Consider the following 16,145-nt stretch of genomic DNA (forward strand, 5'->3'; position numbering starts at 1 on the left):
TTGTAGGTTTCTCTGGATTGTACAATTGAAGACAAGATTTGATCTGAGGATCCGGTGCTTGAAGTGATAGCTCTGTTACTATTTGTTTCCAAATCTGTACGTCTTCATTTGGTTCCCCTTCTGGTTCAATTTCATCCGTTGGTTTAGTAGCCATAGATCCAAGAAATCAAATACGTGACACAAACCAGGGTTCCTTATTTGTGAGGTGCTGGGAAATCTCTTGGAAGAAAGCAGGACGACAACCAGGGACTGGGTAGAAAATCTAAAAAAGGTGAACATAAGGAAAAAAAACATATGGGGAGACTCCCTGTTGCCTGTCAGAAGAAGGTCCCAGATTATTTAATGCCCTCCCACAATCCATCTGTAACCTCAAAAACTGCTCCAAAAGTAATTTTAAACATCAATTGGACCATTTTCTCAATTCACTACCGGACGAGCCACTGCTGCCAAATTACCTTCCTCTTATGAGAGCTCTTTCAAATAGCATCAAAGTCATGGTCCATCATCGGATTTCTCAAATTGGATGATTGTTGAGATGAACAAAGAAGCCTTTAAAAAGTATCAAAAAAGTATCTATAATATCACCTTCAGACCATAATGTCTATTTTCTTTTTTGTTTTAAGCAAAAATTTGAATTTCAATAATTTTCAAATATTCCAAACCAGATGTAGCTCTAACAAGAGAAAAGAACTGATAGAAAAGAAGCTAAAGTGACTCCATTTCCTCAGTGAATGATGCCTGGAATCAAATCAATACATAGTCTAAAATGAATCTACAGGCCAGTGGTCACTAGCTACTTTCCCAGATATCGTCCCACCTCATCCCATGCAACAAATGAACTTTCACCAGAGAATTATGAAATTCTAATCGTTTTACCATTCAATGTAATGTATAATACTGTAAAGCACTTTGACAGATTGAGTTAGAGATAATTTTGTAAAAATACTTTGCCTATCTTTTTAATTGTGTGTAATCAGTGCTGCCTTGAAATCTTTTTTTGTTGATACATGCTTTGTTCACATGGTTTAGCGTGACAAAACAGAAATCCCGCGCAAAATCTCGTTTTCATACCTTTGTCTATTACGGGTTTTCCGATAAAAAAGTCCGGTTACATATAATTACGGGTAATCACAAAGCGACATTCAAAACAAAACTAGAACGCAATTTTTCTCGGGAGAGTTAAGTAAATCGGTTGGTATTTGAAGCACTCCATTTATCTATGTAACCCGAATCCTCTTTCATTTTTTGTTTCCTAGGTCGTGTCACTCAATATATGGTGGTTTAGAATAACGCTTCTTGCTGTAAGAAATTTAACCTGTAGAAGCGATACATAAAAAATGGATGAAAGGGAAACATTCTAAATTTATAAGCAGATTTCACTTTTAGAGTGTTGTACACCGGTTGGTATTCAGAACATCTCATTTATAGCGAGGAGGTAAAGGGGGTCACAGGTACACCAAGAAAATGAACTCCGTTAGGGAATGGATGTAAAAAGAAAATATTTCATATGGAGGGAAATTGAATTCATCATTTGGACTTTGATTGAAATTTTCTTTATTTTATTTGACGGTATCAACAATTCCAGACTATACACAGAGAACATGATATATAAAAAAATGTCGTAAATCTTATGTCGTTTCAAAAAAATGGTTTTTAGATTAGGAAAGTTTACTAAATTTGTTTCAATTTACAGTGCATGTCAAAAAGAAAAATCTTTGTGGTTCAAGCTTTTCATAATGCAAACTGAGATTCCGCCTCTCTCGAAAACACATCCTTCACGACAGATTTACATCAACAAAACGAAAAATAGAGAAATTAGACTTGTATAAAAACTTAAAACATCATTGTAATAAAAAGGTATATACAATAAAGATCAACAATAAAACATAGAGGTAAAAACAATGAAAATATCTTGACCAAACTTCAAAAATTGCGTCCCAAAATATATTTTTTTAAATAAGAGACTGTTTAAGTTTGTTTTTCTGGGCAACTCTTTGATGGGATACTCAAGAGAAAAGTGAAAAGTCAAACAGAAAAACAATCTGGAAAAAAGTAAACAAAAGCCCGGGATGGGCTGGAGTTTTTACAAGATGCTTAACTGATTGGTTATTTTTAAACAATAGGAGTGACACGTTCTTTAGAAAGTAATAAAATCGTTTGTCTCAACATTTAATGACCAACAGAGTCAAAGAACTTGTAAAAACTCCAGCTTGACCCAAAAGCCCAAGATACTAACAAGAAGAATATTTTGTGACAAGGTTAAAGGCTGAAAATGTCGATGTCCAAAATTTGGAAATAGCTCATCCATACCGGAGCAATCGATTGATAACTCATCAGTCAAGTTAATCAAAGAATTACTAATGATACGAGGTAGTATGGAAGCCAACCATTGCGATACCTTACTCAAACGAAGTCAAAGGTCCATTCTACTGTACCTTTGTCCGACACCGTCCGATAATTGCTTAAAATACTAACAATAATAATAGTAATTTAAAAAATACTGAGATTCATTAAAATAACGTTATGTATGTGAGGTAAACATAAAACAACGAAAAAACTTTATTAAAAAAAAAAAACACCGAAAATAATATTAAAAAATTTTTCCTTTTAATTTGAATGCAATTTTTTTATGTGAGGGACTATCAAAATTAAATAAACAATATGGGTCATCATTTCATAATTACGTCAACAACAGGGTTTGAGTCAAAACAATATGGCTATGCAACGCTATTGACCTCAATGTTAGGCTTTAGAACAGGCCTCGACTCAGCAGCGATGTCAAGCGAATCGACTCCATTACTCAAAAGTTCCACGGAAGAAGAATTGGAGGAAGAATTAAGAGAAGTGTTCAAAGAAGAATTTGCTGCTTCTTCATTTTTATCAGCTGTCCATGATCCATTCAGTGAGCCGTTTATAGACGAATCCGGTGAACCTTCATCTGGTGAACCGTCATCCGGTGAACCTCCATTGCTAGCGGTCGCTTCTTGCTGTGCGCGTAATTTGGCTTGTTTCCGCGCGGCCGCTAACCTAGAGCGCGCCTCTCGTTTGACTTTTTCGTCATCTATCGTCTTTGTTTTTGTCCTCGGTGATTTTCCGGTGGATTTGCGTTTGCCTTTTGGGGTAGAGGAGCTTCCTTTCTTCGTGTCATCCTGAGATAAAATAATATCGGGAAAATGTGATTAGTAATGCGATTAGAATCAACTGTTTGTTGAGACAACACAAACGTGTTTATTTCATCTAAGATTGAAAAAAGGTTCAACGAGGGCTCGGTTTCATTGTCAGCTGATTGTCATATCTAAGTAGATTTTAACATTTGTTTTCTTGTGTAAACTTTGTCAAAAAAGCTTCCTAAATAATTCTAAAAGAACAATTGAGAAGAAAATTTGTAAACAAGAAGAAATAACTAAAGCTCTAAGAAATTGCTTGTTGTTAGATGTGAAAAAACAAGAAATGAGAACCAAGAAATCAAAACAGAAAGCATTTCATTCTCACCTGAGGTTTGAGATATCCGTCCGTTGCATCTTCCGTAACAAGCCAATTGTTGGCGCGCAATTTGTCGATATCGTTGAAGAGCGCGTGAACATCTTCGATTTGTATATACATCATGTCCCAATAACCTTGAAGGTCTGAAGACTTCGTTTCTTTCTTGTCAGGGTCATTTTCCTGAAAAAGACATTGAAGAATTTGATGTTTCATACATAGATTAGAGAATTCTCTGCCTTAATTCAAAAATGACCTAACTACCGAGAGCCTTATTTTCAAAGAGGCCTAAAATCAAATCATCGTGAACTATATAAGACTTACAATATTATCCCTGCATAATTCTCGGAACTGTTTGAATCGTTTGTTGAGTAGTAAATGTGCTTTTCCAACGGCATTCCGAATTTTACCAGATGCTAAAAAGAGTCAGAATGGTCACTTAAAATAACTTTTCGATAATGAGACTAAAAGCATGCTTTACGATAGGGGGATAAAAAGTTATTCTAATTGGATCAATAAATTGTTGTAATTATAGTGTAATCCCCCTGATTCAAATTGAATTAATTAGTAACTGATTATAGTGGGATCAATTACCATTTTAAGCAGCGGAAATGCAGATTTCAATATACATACCGGATAATTTAGCAACGACGAGGCTTTATAAGGAAATGTCTTGAATACAATTTTCACACAGGCATAAAAGAAGGGTTGATTTTTTACTGGAAATATTTTTAAGTGACCTTAAAAAATATCGAAATTATAATGAAAACCAAATAAGCTAAAAGAGCAACATGCTTCTAACGGTGATTACATATCAGACACCTGTCGGTATAGAAACATCTGTATGAATCGAAAAATAGATTCTATTGCTTTGATTCGAAAATGTGAGCAGCAGACCAAAAGGGCACCTGGATGTAAATGATTTATATGAATCTATTCTGGTTATTTATCAATCAAAACCTATTTTTGAAAAGCTGAATGAATCACTATTGGAGAATGAAAACAAGTTTACATGTTATTTCAAACTTCCAATAGCTCACTGTTCGTTGTTCATCAAATATTAACAACTTTGTTAAATCAAAAGCAAGATTTGTGAAGCTCGCGAGCCACAGAGGTGAAAGTTTGACATGAAAAAGAGAAAAATCTCTAACCGTTTATTTAGGAAAAGAAAATATTAATCATCATAAAATGAAATGTGATTGCTCATGTTTTAAAAGTCATTACTAATCAAACAAAATCATAATGATGCTTGCAAAAAAAATAAAAGAGAATTACAAACCTTCATCAGGAAGCTGTGCCAGCCTCGAATCTTTCTCAGTTGAGTTTATTAGGCTGTTGATTTTTTCTACCTCCATTTCTAATCTGACAAGGAAATATTTCCCATCTTTTTGAGCGGTCCCGTTGACTGGCTTCATTGTTTTCTTTTCTCGGTCTCTGCGTAATTTTTCTTCTTTTTCGGCGATCTTCAATTTCACATAAGATTGCTCCATTTCAAGGAGAAACGAATCGTAATCGATGTTGCTAAAAGAAAAAAACAAACGAGTTTATAAAATACGTTTATTCAGATACAAACTCTTACAAAGGGTTGATCAGTAATTTGCAAGGTTAAACAAAACAGCTCGAAAACTGATATTTGACTTGAAACAGATTAGGAAAGGTCGACTTACACTAAATTTCTATTGAACTTAAAAACTTTATAATCCAACCTGATAGTTTGTACTTCTGCCTTTCTTGAAACATTCTGTCTTTCGTTTGCATTGCTACTTTATCGAACTTTCTATGAATAATTTTCGAACTTATTACTTGCAAGCAAAAAAAAACGCTCTAAAAACTCAACCCAAACAAATTACTAATTCAACATCCTTGAAGTATAAATTCTATACAATCAGATAAAAACAAGAAATTCAGCGAGTCTGTAGATCAGTACACTGTTTCAAAAGGTGTCAAAATCTCCCACAGGTATAGTGAAACCAATATGTAAGATGGCAACTTGAGATGAATAGTTTCTCTCCAAAGTCATTGACCCTTTGCAAATCAAGCCCCCATTATCAATTTTTGGACCAAAAATTTAGACTGAGTTATTCAGTATTTTTTAACCAAATACTCTGATAAAAGAGTATGGGGAGTGTGCTAGGCATTACATGTGGTGTGGTGATGATACTCATAGGTTCAACACCTGCAAAGAATATGTATGTCCTCCCGTGTAGTTTGAGTATTATTGTCGTCTATACACCAAGCTCGTGTATAGTCGTGTTGAGAGCACAGGGTTAGATACTTCTGGTAAGCGTGGTAATTTCCCTATTCAGGGATGGCCCATTCCAGAACTAAATTTCATATTGAGAAAATTGCCCAAAACTGCTTTGTTTTTAAAGAATATGGCTCTTCAGAAAGTCTGAGTGGCAAAACATTTGCTTGCAAGTAAATCATCAAGTATTTTTGAAGCTAAGGGGCCCTAGACAAAAAACTATTGAATCTTTTATCAGCATTGAGAAGGAAGGGGTCCAGCTGAATGCAGAGAAAAAAGGTAAAAGTATTGAGACTTGAATATATTTTCATTGTAACATTTGGAAAATATCTTTGTCTTTCACTGGTCCGGAAGCTGATTACAACAACATGACCTTTCATAACGCTTTGACTTGGTATACACAGACAATTCTGTAGAAAGGGGAGATGAACAAGTTGACAAGGTGGGCTAAAGAACATTTTTATTTTGATATTTAAAGGCAAGAATTTCTTTTGAAAAAAAAATTGCCGATAAGAATAAGAGGGAGGGGAATTGAAGCTTAACAGTCCAAGGTGCTGATGGGGCACTCATTGAAAGTGTCTATAGTTGTGAAAATAGGCCTCAAAGCCTCCTGAAACTCAACCAAATAGAAAATACGTCTATTATTATAGTGACCTAAGTTTCTCATTAAATTCCCACTTTTGCCAGAAAATTACAGATGAAAAAACCTATGCCTTGAATAAGATTACGGATTGAAACAAATATTATGAAGGGTGGGATTGAAACAAATATTATGAAGGGTGGGATTTTACAGTCGCCTGCCATGCAAGGCACTGAGAAGCCATGGGTGCCAAAAGAAGGATTGTGTGAAATGGGCAATCTCATTGATGGAAATTTGATCAACAGTCCGTGAAGAAACACGATAAGACTAGCCTAGTTTCTAATCCTGATATAGAAGTTTGATCTGGACTGCCCATATCAGGATAAGAAATTAGATTAGTTTCACTTCTCTTATTTTTCCCTTTGCAGTAAAAAACAATACTGATAAGTATTGACAAGTGATCCCTGCAATAAAAACAGAAGTGGTTACATTGGTCCTTTGCGGACTGTTTATCAAATTTTCCACCAATGAGATTCACACAACCCTTCTTTTCAAATAGTAAAGGCCTTTCAGTGTGTGTCACCCTTCAAAAGACCATTTATTTGTTTCAAACCGTAATCATAAGGCATGCGTAGACTTTTTCTTGCCTTCAATTCTCTGAAGAAATCAACGGGTTGTAATAAAATGAATTATCGATCACAGTCGATCGATTGATTAAATATCAATTACAATTGATAATCTATAGATAATCGATACTCACAATTTTTACAGACGTTCGCTAATTATCGATTTTTATCTATCGAATATCTATCGATTGTATCTGACAAATTTAGATGCCAAAAATCAACACGTAGGACTTAGATCATGTTCACATGCTACGTTCCGTTTCGCAACACTGTGTGAACGTCAAAATTGGAAATGTCAAAAAAGAAGATGTTACAAAGCAAAACAGATCAAAACAGTCTCGAATCCACTATTTCTATCAGAGCGTGCTCTGCTTGCTCCGAAATGTTCCGAAATGAGTATGAACACTTCCAATCCTAATCAATAATTAATTTTTTAGACTTTTAATCATCTATTCATTATCTATTGTAATCAATATTTAATCAATCGATTATCTATTGGTTACTTATCGATTGCGACCCTCTGGAAGAAAGCAGGATATTAATGCAAGAGTTTGATTATCAAGTTCTGCAAAAAATCCTTAAATAGAAAAAAAAATTTACAATAATAAACATTTTCATTTTGAAGATTTTGGTGCAAAAAAGTAAAACATCAAAAAATTTCATTTTTTATCATAGTTCAATCAAGATGGGGCATTTTCACTTTGAAAGTGGTAGGGCCATGGTTTAGTGTCTAAGGAGGGGCCACCATGGTTTGCGCCAACAGGAGAAATTTTTGAAAAATAGTCCTTCTAGACGGGTTGGTGTAATTTAAGATGCACGATCTAACGATTTACAATATACGATGCACGATTCGCAATCCGTGCATAGAATATATTAATTCATGCATAGTTAATGCTAATCATGAGAAAATATTTAGGCAATTTATAAACTTTCATTCGCTGAAACTCAATTATTTAAAAATATATAATTTATGTAAGATTATACAAATTATATTTAAAGAAGCTTTCAGGTGCGTTCCTGATTATACCATGATACCACGACGCTTTCTTCGAGCGGCTAATTGGACGCAAGACTTTATCGCGACATCAAACGGAAAGACAGTATGTGAGCTCTGGGAACAGTTCAAAACTGATCTAAACGATCTAAAGAGCCGATTCGTCCCGCTAAAAGAAGTTGGAAATTCCTTCTGGAAGAAAAAAGGAAATATTCCGATAGGGGAAGATATTCGAAATGAAATCAGGATAAAAGATCGCCTACATAGGAAGTGGATTAATTCTTCGGATGCTGACAAGGAGTTCAATAGAGCAAAATATGTTTCGGCGCGAAACCGAGTCAACAGTATAATGAGACGCACGCGTAGAAACCATGAACGAGAAATTAGCAGATCGGCAAAGAACAACCCGAAGCGATTTTGGTCGCATGTAAGAAATCAATTGAAGTCGACAAGCCGAGTTGCATCTCTTCTGGAGTCGGAGGACAACAAAGAATCATTGAAGCATGAAGACATAGAAAAGGCAAATATCCTACAAAAGCAATTTTGTGGTGTATTAACGAATGAGCCAAACGGACAATTACCTTCATTTGATAAAAGAACAGATACGATAATCGATATCCCTGAAATTTCTCTAGAAACAATAACAAGACAGATCAAGCAGCTTGACCCCAGCAAATCATTTGGACCAGATGAGATTCATCCGTTGATGCTGAAGGAACTAGTTGACTTCGTTGCAGAACCGCTGAAGATAATCATGAACAAAACATTAGAAGATAGCGTATTACCTGAGGACTGGAAGATGGCGCATGTCACGCCAATCTACAAGAACAAGGGTGCTCACAACCTAGCCATAAACTACCGTCCAGTCAGTTTAACATCTATAGTATGCAAAATGATGCAATTATGGATCATCTTGTGGAAGAAAATCTTTTATCTGAAAAACAGTACGGTTTTATTGGTAAGCGATCAACAGTCACTCAACTTCTTTACTACATTGACCAATGTTGTGAAACGATGGCAGAAGGCAAAGTTGTCGATTGCATCTATTTTGATTTTGCAAAAGCGTTTGACACCGTCCCTCACAGGAGGTTAAAGAAAAAACTGGAATGTTACGGGGTAGGTGGAAGTCTACTAAACTGGATAACATCGTTTTTGTCAGATCGCAAGCAGCTGGTCAAAGTCAACTCAGCCAAATCAACAACTAACCCTGTCGTAAGTGGGATTCCTCAAGGAAGTGTACTTGGACCTCTGCTATTTGTCATTTACATCAATGATTTGCCAGACAAAGTAGTTTCGGATGCATTTCTCTTTGCTGATGACACGAAAATAGTGAAGACTATAGATTCGGTAGAAGACTCTATCGTTGTACAAAGAGATATCGATGAAATGGAAAAGTGGTCTCAGGATTGGTTACTCACGTTCCATCCTGATAAATGTCATGTCTTAACAATAGGTAAATTCGCCAACATCAAGCATGCACACAGATACCAGCTTGGAGGTAATGAACTTGAACATGTTTTTGAAGAAAAAGACCTCGGCATCTTGATCGATTCGGAACTAACTTTCGAGGAGCATATATCCAAACAGGTTAACAAAGCAAATTCAATCCTTGGAGTTATCAAAAGAAGTTTTAACGACTTGAGTCCTTCGGCACTTTGTACTCTGTACACCACCTTTGTCAGACCTCACTTGGAATATGCACAATCAGTATGGCAGCCAAAATTACGTCGTAGTATAAACTTGATTGAAGGTGTTCAAAGACGGGCGACAAGACTGATTCCTCAATATCGTAATCTCCACTACGAAGAACGTTTAAAAAGACTCAAGCTTCCATCTCTTGAGTTCAGAAGGCTTTTCAGTGATATGGTGCAAATATATAAGCATATTCATTTTTACGACCCACAGACAACTCGGAACAAGTTTGTTAAAAAATCCCGTCCAACCAGATTCCATGATCATGAATTTGTTCCAAACTTTGCTGATGATGGTTTTCGTGGGGCTCAGACGAAATCTTTCTACTATAGATCGATCCCAACATGGAATGCACTACCGCGATTTGTCATCGAGTCGACCTCAATCAAATTGTTTAAAGAAAGCCTAAACAAAGCGTGGGAAAAACACCAACTAAGATACTTGACATATTAATATTGTAATTAGAAATCGGTTCGTAGAGGTCCACCTCGGGCCTGTGAGCTTGTATACATCATAATAATAATAATAATAATGATACCTTTCTCTTTTCAATTTAAATTAAAGATTATAAGAAAGTGAAAACCACGTGCATTCACCTTCTGTATTCTCTCATTCTTTTTCATAACTTGAATCATTATAGCGGAATTGTTTTCTGAAAGAAAATTCTTTCTCATAATCAGTCCATCATAAAGTGCCATATAAACAAAACTCAACATGCTCACAAAAGTTGTCTTTTTGATTTCCCAAATATTCGTCTTGAAGCGTTCACTTTCACAATAATTTACGTAATTGCATTTTCGGCCAGTCCACAGTCGGGTTCAACATTATACGCGTGTTTTTATTCACGTGACCGAAGTGCCACTAAAACATTCCATTGCTTACTTATTTCTTTTTTGTTGCATAAATTTACCGTGGTAAACAATAAGCAAGAAAAGATTAAGCCATTGTTTTAGAATTATGTTATATAATTTAAGTTTTATGACAATTATTATGAATAATAATCAGCATACTTTATGCATGGACCCTACAGTATAGCCTGAACATACTCTGAAAATTTTCGAACCAAGTCCTAGCCACTAAACTTACGACCCACGGCATGGCCCGAACATGTTCGGGCCTCTTGATTAATACTTTTTAAAAATGGCCCGCGCGGGCATGCGCAGTTTCGGACCATGTTCGGGCCAGATTTTCAAAAACTTGCTACGATTGCGCGTGTAATTTCAGGACCCAATATTTATATTTTAAATTCCTTATTTTAGCAAACAAATTTAAAAATCTTCATCTTTATTCAAATATACCGGGTGCGCCACAAAAAAGTTTCTCTCTTTAAAACTAATTTTCTCGAAATCTAAAAATTTTAAAAGAACCATTTCTATTTCATTGGAAAGAAGAAAATTAGACTTAAATTTTGATGGATCATTTATTAAATTCGATTCAGTAAATCAAAAGTTATGTTCAATTGAATAGAAAAGTTACTTTCGAAAGGTGTTGAAAAACGTTAAAAATCGACCTATCAAGTCAAACAGAAGCATCATTACATGATAAATCAGTATTTTCGTTTCAGTCATTAAAGATGATAATTAGCTGTCTAAATGACCTTTTGTTATATAAAGGAAGGTTGAATTTCAATGAAATGAAGAAAATTCATCGAAAAAGGCCAAAAAATCTGGTAAAATTCTTGAAAATACATCAAATACGGGTTTCGAGGTACATCCAGCCTTACATAGACTTTATCCAGTCTAGAACCAAAAATATGAGGAAAATTTCGGTAAAAGTAAATTAAAGTGATTTTCTTAAAGATTTTAAACCCTCTCGACCCTTCAGTTTCAAAATTTATGTGTTTAGTTAATGAAAAATCCTCTTAATCATGTAAAGGCTATTGTGATTGCCAATTTTAAAATAAAAATTTGATAGGTCGATTTTTAACGATTTCGAGCACTTTCTGAAAGTAACTTTTTCATTCAATTGAGCATAACTTTTGATCTAATAAATCGAATTTAATAAGTGACCCATCAAAATTTAAGTTTATCTTTCTTTTTTTCAATGAAATGGGAATGGTTCTTTTAAAATTTTTAGATTTCGAAAAAATTAGTTTCAAAGAGAGAAACTTTTTTGTGGCGCACCCGGTATATTGTTCAAATATAAAAGTTAATCATATCTATTTTCCAATTAAGTTAGGAAAATTATTAAAAAGAATGATTTGAATCTTACATAATATGGTCTTCTTTTTATTTTTTATACCGTTCCCTTTTCTCATGGTCTTCTCCTATTCAAAGCAGAATTTTTCTGGATCGTTTTTTGTACAACTTTGTGAATCGAACTGGTACCGTGAGTGGTCCTAAATCTGACAGCCCTGCCTAAATCCGACCCCCCAAATAACTGCTTTGGAAAAAAATTATATGTTTACAAACATTCCCTCTCCAAGTTGAACAATAAACTATTGCAAGAGCTCTTGAAATGAAACACTTAACAAGATTACTATAATGCCAAGATGTCAATTAATGTGATCAAAGAAGTGTGAGTTGTAAAAATAATTTAATTACGTCTAATTATTCTGAATCTTTTATTTGTGTTTAAAACGTTAACAATTTTGTAATAAGAATTATGTTTTGTATGAGAAGCAATTATTGTTATTTGGTTCAATTGGTTCAGTGTATCAAATTTCTCAGTTTAGTTGACACTTTGGTATCGTCATTGCATCACAGCGAAAGGTTTGTTTTTATTTTATTTTGTATCTTCATCTTTTATTTAATCCCCATCGGATTTAGGCAGGGCTGTCAGATTTGGGACCACTCACGGTATTTGGAACTTTGAATTTGTCTAATGAAAATATTTAACAATGGATGATGATAAACCAGGAAAGGTAAATAAAAATCAGTTCGGGCTGATTCAATAATACTTTTTTGTGTTTATGAATATGGCGCCGTATCAGTTTTTGACTTTCTGGCGCACTACAAGATTCTTGGTCCGAACAGGCCGGAACATGTTCAGGCCATGCCGTGGGTCGTCTAAACTTTAATCTGATAGCTGTTCATAATTTTCTTACGCACACGGTAAACCTCTAAAGGCGCTTGAAAATTATACATCTGGGGAAAATAGTCCCTCACAGAAAATTTTACAACAAGAATCTTGTTGTACGCCAGAAAGTCAAAAACTGATACGGCGCCCTATAGAACCTTTTTTCAAAGAGGACGTCCTGTGCAATAATTATGTACTCCAGCCATAAAAACAATGATAGAGCCATGCTAATTACTGTATCATGCATATTGTAATAATTAGGCATGGTTTTATCATTGTTTTTCTGCTGGACTACACAATTATTCAACAGGGTGGCCTCTTTGAAAAAAGGTCTATTCATAAATACAATCACGCAACTTTTGTTGTCATTCCTCCCAGTCAGTGTTTTAGACGAACGCGGTCTTTACAATTTAGAGATTGCATATTTGTCAGATTGTATGTTTTCACCCATCCCTTAGAGCTTCAGCGTGGTGGGAAGAAAACATTCACAATCTTTTCAGGACTTTTTCAAGTACAAAATTCTACTTGCATACAGTGAAAAGTTTGTTTTGAATACTAAGGCTCTCTTAGCTAAAACATAAATCTAATGCCCAGAAAAAAGCATATAAAAATACACTGAAAATTCACACCTACTAAATCAAACTTTTTAGCACTTCTATAGTAAAAATACTGGATTTGAAATCAGCTGTAGTATCTAACATGACGAGCAAAACACAAAGTCACGATTAAAAGTTAATAATCAATACCTTTCTGTTCAAAAATGATGATAAAAATACTACTTTTTTCAAAAAAAGTTCAGCCCCATAACACAAACGCCTTTCCTTGATGATTTTTTTGTTGATCAATTATTACATTCCTCGCTCGTTCGCGAAGTAAATAATCACTATCGACTTTTCCAAAATGGTACCTTTTACATGACGTAATGGGTGAAGAGAGGGGAACGGTTTTTTCGGGGCGATTAAAGAAACTGATAAAAATTTTCCTTTTTGTTTCGGGCGGGAAAATGATGACTATTTTTTCATTCTGATGTCTCTAAACCTTTGAATTAGTCATCCAGAAATTTTTTTAAATGTCTAGATATCTTTTAGAGAGCATCTTATAAGTAAAGAAATTCACTTTGAAAGTTAGTAAATTCGTAAACTTACCAGACGCCATTTTCGCAAACTTTCTTTACAACGAAACACGCTCTTCTTACGACCACCACGCTCTCGATATGAAAAAAATCTTTCGTAATCGACTTTATTCTATTCCTGTATGAAATTATCAAATATACACCCCTGTAGTTTGTAATATGAATCGATTCAATGCACAGGACATGCAATAACTTGATTCACTATTCAATCAAAACCATATGATTTAAATCAAAAAATTTGTATTCGTCTCCGATTAAAGAAAAGTACAGCTCTCAGCCAAATTCTTTGAAAGGAGAATTTTTCTATTCACTATTTGATTTGATAACTAACACGTAACTTTGAGATCTCTCTCGTGGAGCTTCCAAAGTATTTACCTTACGAACGAAAACTAATTTCTTAATAACGGCTTGTCAACCCTTAATCCTCTCATTATGCGATCTATCGAAGCTTCACCATCTCTTCTCGAGATAACAAACTTATTTGAAAATGCTTAATCCCCCATTCATCTCTTTTGGGTGTTTTTTTTAAAAAGTAGTTGAGCTGTAAATGGGTCTAAAGAAATATCTTTGCGATGAAACAAAAGTTTTATTTATCACGGGTAAATAATATATTTGTTTTTAATTTCTGCAAATTTTGTTTTCGAACTTTTTTTTTATGCAAGGTCACAACCAATACGTCATCAAATTTATCTGAATAATCTTGATTGATTGAATGAAATTCAAAAGTGGTTCATTGGGAGGCTGTTCGGACCGACTGAATAGTTTACAACAAATGGGATATGCAAAATGACCAGTTCAATCAATATATAATAATCGGGGAAAAGCGGCGAGTTTAGTTTAGAAATAGCGATCTGCAGAAGCGTCATAGGCGGGTCAAAGGTGGCTTTTTTAATAGTCTAGTTTGTCATTCTACTGAGCTCGCGAAAAGCATAAACAGTAAAAGCTGCTTAACATCGTCCGTGACATTAAACCTATAGAAAGTCTTCGAAGCTTGTGACGCATAGCGATGGAGTTCAATCTTATGTTGGGGAATCCAAAACAAAACGAGATTTATGCAATTAGGAAGTTATTTACCATCACAGCTTGACTTTCATGACCGAAATGTTTATTATAATGACATTCAAGCTGACTCCACTATCCTCTCTCTTTTCATCAAAACAATCTCAAGTATTTTGATCCAAAACATTTTCCATATATCGAAATGGAGGAGACTTAGAACGGATGGAGATGGTAAGGAGGCAGTATTTTTGTTTCTTGTGGTCGCAGACTCAATGTAAGCATGTAATCAAAACCCAATGCTATCTAATAACTTTGATGACCTAGTCTGCTTTCTCTCTCTTGCTTTAAAGGACTCTTGCTTCAATGGGACTGCTTACTCTTATATTTCCACTCAGGCTTTCAACGAAGTGAATCAAAACTGTGACAAAACATTACACTGAAAATCATAATACAAGCAAGAAAGAAATGAGCTACTTTAGAAAACTATTCCAGATAGAACCATCACATATAACATTGATCCCTTAAAAGCAACGAATGATCAAAACCTTCAGAGGCACCCTCCGGCACCCTCCATCTTCCCCTCCACATAAAATAGTTCTTCACCTGAAACACTACAAACTGAGACAGGGCTGCCTACACTAATCATCAATTGAAAAAACGAAACAACGACTTTTGATTTCTAAAGATGTAAAACATGAAAATGTGAAGAAGTCTTCTTTTCAAGATTAGTCACTTCCACTCCCTCTCCCTTTTCCACCTGCCCTTCTCCAAGCATATCACTTTCAATGATAGTTTGTGGGAAGGAAAAGAAATTTGCAAACAATAACTCGAGAGGGAAGAAAAACATGAAGTTAATTAACCGTTGCGAAAATCTTCTTTTCATTTGGAATAAGTATTTGATAGCTTTGTGGTAGCTTTCCCTTTTTGCTTATCTTTAAAAGCAGAATAAAGATGAGTAGGTTCTCAAGAGCCTTCATGTTTAAAGGAGACATCCCTGTATCACAACCGTCCAGTAATATTAAAGCATGAAGGACCCTTGCCCCCAATTAAAAATATTAAATGTTGCTACCGCACTGAGAGTTTTAGCGATTCTAAGTCCGTAATAGAGCACTTCAAAACTATCATATAATGCTTTGCAGATCTTAACGACCACATGGTCTTGACTACGTCTTTGCCAAAATCAGTAAAAATTTAAACAAGAGAAACATTATGAGGATATCAACAAACCTGTATGGATTATAAAGCAAGCACGCCATCTTTACCACGAGTGTGACTGTAGCCTTCGATGATGTGAACAAGGTCTTGACTGGATGAGATATTTATGTGAGCGTTGGTTGGGCCTGAAGAAACAATGTTTGTGTTAACAAGAATGAAGTGAT

The 16,145-nt window shown here is 34.9% G+C and overlaps 1 protein-coding gene across 4 annotated transcripts; it reads right to left on the reverse strand.

Annotated features, from left to right (window-relative positions):
* Positions 1-2,566: 2,566 nt before the first annotated feature.
* On the reverse strand, positions 2,567-16,116 carry LOC136816925 (disks large-associated protein 1-like). Of its 4 annotated transcripts, none has more exons than XM_067073261.1 (5): positions 15,994-16,116; positions 4,760-5,001; positions 3,805-3,896; positions 3,493-3,663; positions 2,567-3,149 (listed from the first exon to the last, which is right to left on the reverse strand). In XM_067073261.1, exons 1-5 carry the CDS (start codon positions 16,020-16,022, stop codon positions 2,718-2,720), a joined length of 966 nt encoding a protein of 321 aa, XP_066929362.1. In that variant the 5' UTR covers positions 16,023-16,116; the 3' UTR covers positions 2,567-2,717. The 4 variants fall into 4 exon arrangements, with proteins under 4 accessions (XP_066929362.1, XP_066929363.1, XP_066929364.1 ...); XM_067073262.1 differs by lacking the exon at positions 15,994-16,116 and adding an exon at positions 13,781-14,028; XM_067073263.1 differs by lacking the exon at positions 15,994-16,116 and adding an exon at positions 13,382-13,502.
* Between the last annotated feature and the right edge of the window lie 29 nt (positions 16,117-16,145).

Source organism: Clytia hemisphaerica, unplaced genomic scaffold (assembly GCF_902728285.1).
Source record: "Clytia hemisphaerica strain Z4C2 unplaced genomic scaffold, Clytia hemisphaerica genome assembly, whole genome shotgun sequence".
NCBI classification, from domain to species: domain Eukaryota; kingdom Metazoa; phylum Cnidaria; class Hydrozoa; order Leptothecata; family Clytiidae; genus Clytia; species Clytia hemisphaerica.

Bases quoted from the DNA above. Each gene is read 5' to 3' on its own strand.
- LOC136816925 (XM_067073261.1), bottom strand. From the start codon at position 16,022: ATGGCGTGCTTGCTTTATAATCCATACAG. The intron at 5,002-15,993 runs GTTTGTTGATAT...TTTTTCTTTTAG, and splicing joins TTGCTTTATAATCCATACAG to CAACATCGATTACGATTCGT. The intron at 3,897-4,759 runs GTTTGTAATTCT...GACTCTTTTTAG, and splicing joins GGCACAGCTTCCTGATGAAG to CATCTGGTAAAATTCGGAAT.